The sequence below is a fragment of the Emys orbicularis genome, chromosome 13 (genome assembly GCF_028017835.1).
Source record: "Emys orbicularis isolate rEmyOrb1 chromosome 13, rEmyOrb1.hap1, whole genome shotgun sequence".
In the NCBI taxonomy this organism is placed as follows: Eukaryota; Metazoa; Chordata; order Testudines; family Emydidae; genus Emys; species Emys orbicularis.
In genome coordinates, this window is record NC_088695.1 from 43,437,054 (window position 1) to 43,444,482 (window position 7,429).

The following is a 7,429-nucleotide window of genomic DNA, read 5'->3' on the forward strand; positions in this document are numbered from 1 at the left end:
GTGCATTTCATTTAGTACAATCAAACTTTAAATTAAAATATAATATACAAAAAACACCTGCAGGATTTTCTGATGCTGACATTTTCTGAGGCCGTTAAAACAACAAGAGTAGAAACCATACATTCTGACACTGTTCTTTCAGTAATCTTGTGGTTTTTTACAACAGTACTGTCTATAGATTTTCACCTTCAGTTCCCCAAACTAAATTTAGATATAGACTGATATTCATCTCCTGGTAGCTCTCAGTCCTCCAAGACCAAAGTGTATAACATTGACTTTTTCATGAATGACAAGGTCCCCAACGAAGGTACGCTGCAAAATTAATCAAGCTTGAAATAATGTATACTATTTTCTGTAAAATATAAAATTTGCACCAGATCTTCAGTTGGGGGAAATCAGCAGAGCGCCACTGACTTCCACAGATCTATGACAGTTTATACCAGCAGAGAATCTGACCATTTGTTTCAAGAATTTGCCTTTCTGATGTCAAAAGTTTTCAAAGTCATATTGGAGGGAGGTCTAACATGAATGGTTTTTGGACATGATTTGCCAAACGCCCTAAATGAATGTCTTGGCTCCTACAGAAACTCAGTGGGAACCTAACTTAATTATAGACCTCTGAAAATCCCCTGAGGTATAGTTGGGAGGGATGGCTATTGATCATTATGGCCTACTTAGAAATGATACACAGAAATGATGGTCCATCATTGTGAATGTCAAATCAAGATGCAATTTATACTTTTGTAATTAATACCATTACTTAGAAATGTACATGTATCGTTCATGCCAATAAATCTACAGCAAAATGATACAAACACACAAGCTTGTGCCACCTACCATGAAATGCATTTTTACTACTGGTGGTTCTTTGATATCAAACCCTCTCTAAGCCCAATCCTGGATCTATTCCACATCCAAAGCTACTACTTGTTGGGTGTGTGGAACGGCTGGGGGATCAGGACTTGGATGTATTTCAGATATGCAGGGTAAGTATCATTTAAAAAAACCCAAAAAACTACCACACTCTCTAGGCAATGATTAACACCATTTATGATCATATAAATAGAGGATTGTCCTGAAAAAGTGGCCTAAAAATGACAAACTGAGTCAGGACACAGCAGCTGCTTGCTCTTAATCCCAAGTAGGCAATGGGGTTAATTGCCATTCAACATGGGGAGGAGGACATTTGATCATAATCAGGACATTTGAGCAGGGCAGGGTAGTTACTGTTCATCTGGAGAGATGCATCACTGGAAATATCGGAGGGGCTGCGTCCGCGCACCCAGGCATCGGGGTGCAAGAATTGCCCTGAGTAATCAGAGCAGTTGCTAAGACGGGGGTGGTAGAAGCCGGGGTGGGGCCTGTAGATCTCCTCGGCCGTGTATCGTTTCATGAACAGGTAGACGGACATCACACCAGCACTCTGAAGGGGAGAAAATGAAACAAATGCTACTCACAGAGTAGGGAACTCGGTTGATTTAATTCTAAATGAATGAATGATACTCAGGAGCCGTATTGGCATTGCCAAGGACAAACAAGACTGTGTAGTTATGAAAGCAGCATGGTCTAGTGGGCAGGGCATCAGACTGGGTGCCCGGAGACCTAGTTTCATTCCCTTGCTCTGCAAATGACTTGTGGTAAGACGCTGGTTATAGGGTGGCCATTCCAGTACTTTCAGAACCAGCGTGACGCTGCTCCCACTGGCAGGGCCTCTCTCACGCACAGCACGTGTGAGGTCACACTGCACTGGGGGACACCATTTTGAGGAGCGCACCACCTCACCCCCACCGGCATGGCCTCTCACGCACAGTGCATGCGAGGTCATGCTGCACAAGGGGGTGCCATCTTTAAGAGTGTGCCGCCCTGCCCCCACTGGCATGACTTTGCTTTTAAAAATAGAGTCCCCTGTCCAATACTGGACAAAACCACGTCCAGGTTTGCCAGGACCAAATAGGGAACAAAGCATCCAAAAAGAGGACAAACAGCCTCCCGACTTGGGTAAGTCACTTCTGCCTCTGCTTCCCCATCTGTAACATGGGGATAACAATACACCTGTCATCAAGGTGCTCCTGCTTCTCCTGATTCAACCTACTTTGACCACTGGCATTCAGGGTTTGCACTGGCTGGCAGGAGACACAGACTCAGTTGACAGCACCAGGATCGGCCCATTTGTTTGTCATTCCATATAGATGTCTATTAATGATAAGGGGCTTCTAAAGAGTCTTGCCCTTTCAAACCCCATCACAATCCCCCTTTTCATAACAACCAATTCCTGATGGATTGGCCCAACAGTCAATATTTTAACTCCTGAGAACAGACCATGTTTCTAAGGTTATGTCTACACTGCCCTACAGTATGGACTACAGGGGTGTGAATAGCAGCGAGCACAAAAGTGCTGCACTAACTCCCCCGTGTGGGCACTGCAGGCGTGAATAAAAGTTTCCTACTTTGCATTAATGGAGTCCTGTTTGAAGAGGACTACGTTAATGTGGACTAGGAACCTTTTAGTTAACATCCACCCCGGGGAGTTACAGGGCAGCCCTTTGGTGCATACTGCTATTCATATCTCTGTAGTTCAAGCTGTGGGGCAATATAGATGTGTCCTTATAGGCACTCCAGAAAGCTCACGACTGACAAGTACCTCTGTGAGAAGGAAAGAGATAGCAGAGAAAGCAAATGACCATCCATATTTATAACTGAAGTAAGTCTCTGAGTCCTTGGTCTGGTTCAGCATCTCGTCGTTAATGCTGGATATGTACAGCACCAGCCCCACAACCAGAGATAAACCTGGGAAGGGAGAATGACAGAAGGACATGAAGCAGCTCACGGTGGTTCTTCCTTTAAGAGAAAATTTGTATCTAAAGTTTAAAATATGTAGGTTGCATTTCAAAAAATTGGGGAAACAGGCTTCTCCCCTATTGAACGGATCAACGTATTTATGTCATTTTAGTCAAACCATTATGTTCTTAAGCAACACTCTTCTGAACTACAAGTGATCCGTGTACGAAAATGCTTTAAAGCTCAGCTGTCACCGCTGCTCGTTTAACACTCCTCTAACGCTATGAATAAAACATTGACTTGTCTCATGTAGGAAGATCCCAGCTGACTATTTTAAAGTTTCAAACATCCCCTGAGACTGACTTACCATAAGAAATAAGGGGCCTTGGTTTTTGTTTTTTTTAAAAGAGTCCGATTTTACGGGAGTGATAAATTGTGGATGCAAACTTCTACATGTCTCATTATACCATTGCAGTCCTAAAGTAGGCTATTAAAGGGCTACCATTTATATACTGCACTGAATAGACTTGGAGACCAAGTTAAGAGCCCCCGAAGTTATCGAAACAATAAGCTAAAAGATATTCTTGGAGAATGCTGAAAACTACAAAAAAGAAAATCCTCTCACCACAGCTTTTTTTTCCTCACCGGCCTCAAGAATGAGAAGTAAAACAAGGAAAGACAGATTTATCAGAACTATGGAAAATAGTTTTAGGGTCAAGTATTTTTTTCACCATTATTCCTAGATGTACCTTATGAGATGTAAATACTAATATTGATTTTCTTTAGCTCCATAGGTCTGGAATTCCTGAGGTTGAGGCTCATATATTGTGCCAGGCTAAGAGACTGCATGGTATCATATCAAAGATCAAGTGAAGCAGTCATAATTAAAGCTGGTTGGGAATTTTTCTTTCCCTATGAAAATTTTCACATCGAGCTCTTGATGAAAGCCCAAGCATTTTTGATGGAAAAGGTAATTTTCCACAAAATTTCCATTTTGTTGAAAAGCCATTTTTCATCTTAAAAAAAAAAAAAAAAAGTGTAATGACAATTTTGACCAGGACTAGCCGTAATGTGCCACCTCACCATTGATTTCAATGAGGAGTTCTGCTTAAAAATACTATGGCACAATATAGCCCAAAGTAAGGATTTAACAGTGTTACTGCCACTTTACAAATCTGTGGGGTTTTATGGCTGTTATTCCCCTCCCCTCGACGTACAAGGGCTTTCAGAGGAAACAAAGGCAGATGAGACAGCAAGTGCAATGTTAAGATCATTCCAATGAAACTCACCAGACAGAATGAAGAAGATTCCTGATACAAAGGCCAGGATGGTTCTGTGAGGCCGAATGTGTCCAATATTGCTCAGTATAAACCCGATGAACATGAAAAAGAGGCTGACCAAAGGGAAAGGCGTAGCAGAACGAATCATCTCTGATTGTAAAAGGGGGAGGAAAAATGAGAACAGGGTTAGCTCCTCCCTACATAACACCAGAACTGGGCTAGATTGCACAGGCCAGGTCCTTTACATCTCCAATTTGTAGCTTTCTATAGATCTCTCTTTTTCCTTTCCTGTTCTCTCTCTGAGTCTCATGTGCGTGCTGGCACCCACCCCCAAACCAACACACCAAATCTTCTTTGATAAGCAGTTGACCGAAGGTGCAATTATGCCTGGCTGAGAACCCATCTGTTAATGTTTGTATTCCGAGTGGTTTCCACCTGAAGCCTTACAAATGCACATCCGATATTTTTTGTGGTAGCATCGCAAGTCTTTTCATAAACACTTGTCTATCATCTCAAAAATGTACCGAGCACGGTTAAGGTTCACACTTAGAAGTGGCAAAAACAAAACATAGGACTTTACAGTGAGAGCTGTGACATTCCATCCTTAGCTCATCCCACCCCACAGGGGATCTAAATCAGCACGCAATGCCTCAATCTGTATGTGCTGTATTCGTGTAAACTCATCTATTCCCAAAAAAGCCACCAGCCTTGACCACTCCAGTGACAGGATGCAGGGCCTGGCTTGTAGCCGCTGTGAGCATCCCAGCATAAGGGGGAGACATAATCAGAGACTTTTGAGCATGTCTGGCATTTCACCAAGTAAAAAGTGTAGTTGTACGTAAGCAACCGGTTGTACATTACAACACAGCACTAACAGGGAATCAGAAGCCTCCTTTTGCATCCTGAGTTCTGAAGTAATTCCTAGTAACCCGTTAGTACTTTAACAGGCTGTAAAGTAAATAAACCACCTACTTAGAACATTGATTGTCGATTCAGACGTCAGCTGGACGTTCATGGGCATGACGTATTCTATAGTAAAACACCGGCCACGCTCCTCACCTGCAGGGAGAAGAGTCTGATTCATGCTTGTCATTTAATTAAAATGTTTTCTTTAACAGAAGGTTGGTTTTTAAATGAATTTCAGTGCATGCAAAAGAAACTTGCTTTTCTGCTGCTCTTTGAGTCATAACTGTTAGCATGTGGTGCTGAAGAAAGATGCCTACTAGCTACTGTATCCTTGAGGGATTGGCTTTTTAAAATGTCGCTGGCAAAAGAGTAATAGCTAAGGGAGTACTGCAAGCTGGTCTCATGTATCAAACACATTAACTCAACAAATACAAAATCCACATTGTGCTGGTCATTCTGATCATTTATTGGAGGGCAGTGGAAATGGAAAAACAACAAATCTCAAGCTATGGGAAGTACATGGTAACATTACTGGGTGAAAACAAGGAGGACAGGTGGATGGAGTACTACAGTGCATTTTCAAACAAACTGCATGTAAACAGCTGTTCCTGAATAGAAGAAAGCTCGGAAAGCTAATTGCTAATTGGCAATGGGGGGGAGGGGTGTTTGACAGACCATGCAATTCTAAGTTAGCTAGAGAGGGCTTGGCTTAGGATGCCTTCTGATGAGGCAAACAAAGGTTTTTGTTAATCAAAAACACGATTAATCAAAATGGATGGTCAATCTCCATGGGGCTGCTACCCCCCACTGCACAGGTGGCCAGAAAGTGGGTGGGCAGGAGCAAGGAACAATGGAGCCTCAATTTAGCCCCTCCCATTCCACATCCAGTAGCCGGTTACTTCCTGCTGGAGTATGGGGAGAACCAGGGAGAGAATTGTGACTCAGTAATTCCTTCCCTGCGCCACCACTCATTCAGGGCAGATTGTAAAGTTACAATCGATGCGTACGGAATTATACCACCCAACCCCCCCCTGTGCAAGTGGAGAAACTGAGGCAAAGAAGCGGTTAAGTGGCTTGCCCAAGGTTTGTGCAGAGCATCTGCAGCAAAAACAGGAAAGGCAACTAAAATCCCTGGCTCCCGGCCCGCTGCTTTACTGGGCAAAGCTTCCTCATCGAAGATGATGTGAAAAATCACAAGAGTGAACAGTGCTTTGTACAAAGCACCATACCTGCCAAAAAGCAGACCCTCCAGAGACCAGAGTGCAGCGACATTTTGATTTCGGTGGTCTGATTGTGGGGCAGGATGATTCCTTCCTCCAGGTAAAGCCAGTAGTCGGTGCTAACAGCAATTCCTAAGAGCCCCAAACCGCACACAGCAAACACGCTGCTGAGCAGAGTCAGAGCCTTCCTGCCGCACGCGCTCATTCCAAAAAGCATCAGGGTTCGAGATGGCAGTAAGGAACAGCTGGAGGGGAGAAAAGATGGCGTGATTAGCCGGGGCTGTAGCACAGCCAATCTATTTCCAACTTTGCTTTCTTTAAGATCTGTAAGTGACAAAAAGCTTTGCCCTCCCCTTTCCTGCTTATTTAGGTCAAGCTGAAATAAACCATTAAAAAAATCACAAACTCCCCAGACAGACAAAGCATTGAACCAAATGCTACCCGACTGCCACACAGTTTTACTCCCCAAGTGGTCATGGACTTGCTGAACACACTGCCCCTGGGATGTACACATCCAGCCCCAGGGATGTGCACACACACACAATGGGGTTGTTATTATTTATCAGTGGTGTTACTGAGTTGCCTACATGCTCCAACCAAAATTGGGGCCCCATCTAATTATCTATCTTAGGTACTTCTGTGGCCGAATGCCTCACAATCATTATCCTCCCGACTCTCCTGTGAAGCAGGTAAGTGTTTCTAAGCTACAGATACATAGTAAGAGACATTCCCTGTCCCAGAGATCTTGCAATCTAAAGTCCGAATCCTACAGAGCTTTACACGCATGCTCACATTTAGGAGTTGGAATTAATACCATAGAAGTCAATGGGACTACGCGCAGTGTGTAAAGTGAAGCATAGGTGGAAGTCTTCGCAGATCAAGGCCTAAATAATACCTTACATTTATCTAGAGCCTTTCATCCACAAGGATCCCAAACACATTACAAACCCATGCACACTTGAGAACCACCATGATCTGCACTTAGCCACATACACACTGAGCCATTCTTCTGTGTGAATTATAGTCTCTCCACTCCTGTGAGAAACGATTTGCCATCAGGGGGCTAGATTGAAGCAGGGCTTTAGAGCGGAGCCCGGAGCAGTGGAGCTGCAGGTTTTTGCCTGGAGCTGGAGTGGAGCCGGAGCACAGCTCCAAAACCCTGGATTGAAGTCTCATATTATTAAGCGTTCGTAATTTTACTAAATGCACTGTGGCCCATACACGAAATGACATTCGCTAGATAAA

General features: G+C 43.6%; 1 protein-coding gene across 1 annotated transcript; it reads right to left on the reverse strand.

Annotated features, from left to right (window-relative positions):
- Positions 1-1,165: 1,165 nt before the first annotated feature.
- On the reverse strand, positions 1,166-6,401 carry CACNG5 (calcium voltage-gated channel auxiliary subunit gamma 5). Its single transcript, XM_065416148.1, has 5 exons — positions 6,194-6,401; positions 5,031-5,117; positions 4,068-4,208; positions 2,642-2,787; positions 1,166-1,423 (listed from the first exon to the last, which is right to left on the reverse strand). The coding sequence occupies exons 1-5, from the start codon at positions 6,399-6,401 to the stop codon at positions 1,166-1,168; spliced, it is 840 nt and encodes a 279-aa protein (XP_065272220.1).
- Positions 6,402-7,429: the final 1,028 nt, after the last annotated feature.

Coding starts and splice junctions, on each gene's coding strand:
- CACNG5 (XM_065416148.1), bottom strand. CDS start 6,401: ATGCTTTTTGGAATGAGCGCGTGCGGCAGGAAGGCTCTGACTCTGCTC. Junction 4,209..5,030: donor ATCGACAATCAATGTTCTAA/GTAGGTGGTTTA, acceptor TTTTACAATCAG/AGATGATTCGTTCTGCTACG. Junction 2,788..4,067: donor AATCTTCTTCATTCTGTCTG/GTGAGTTTCATT, acceptor CTCCCTTCCCAG/GTTTATCTCTGGTTGTGGGG.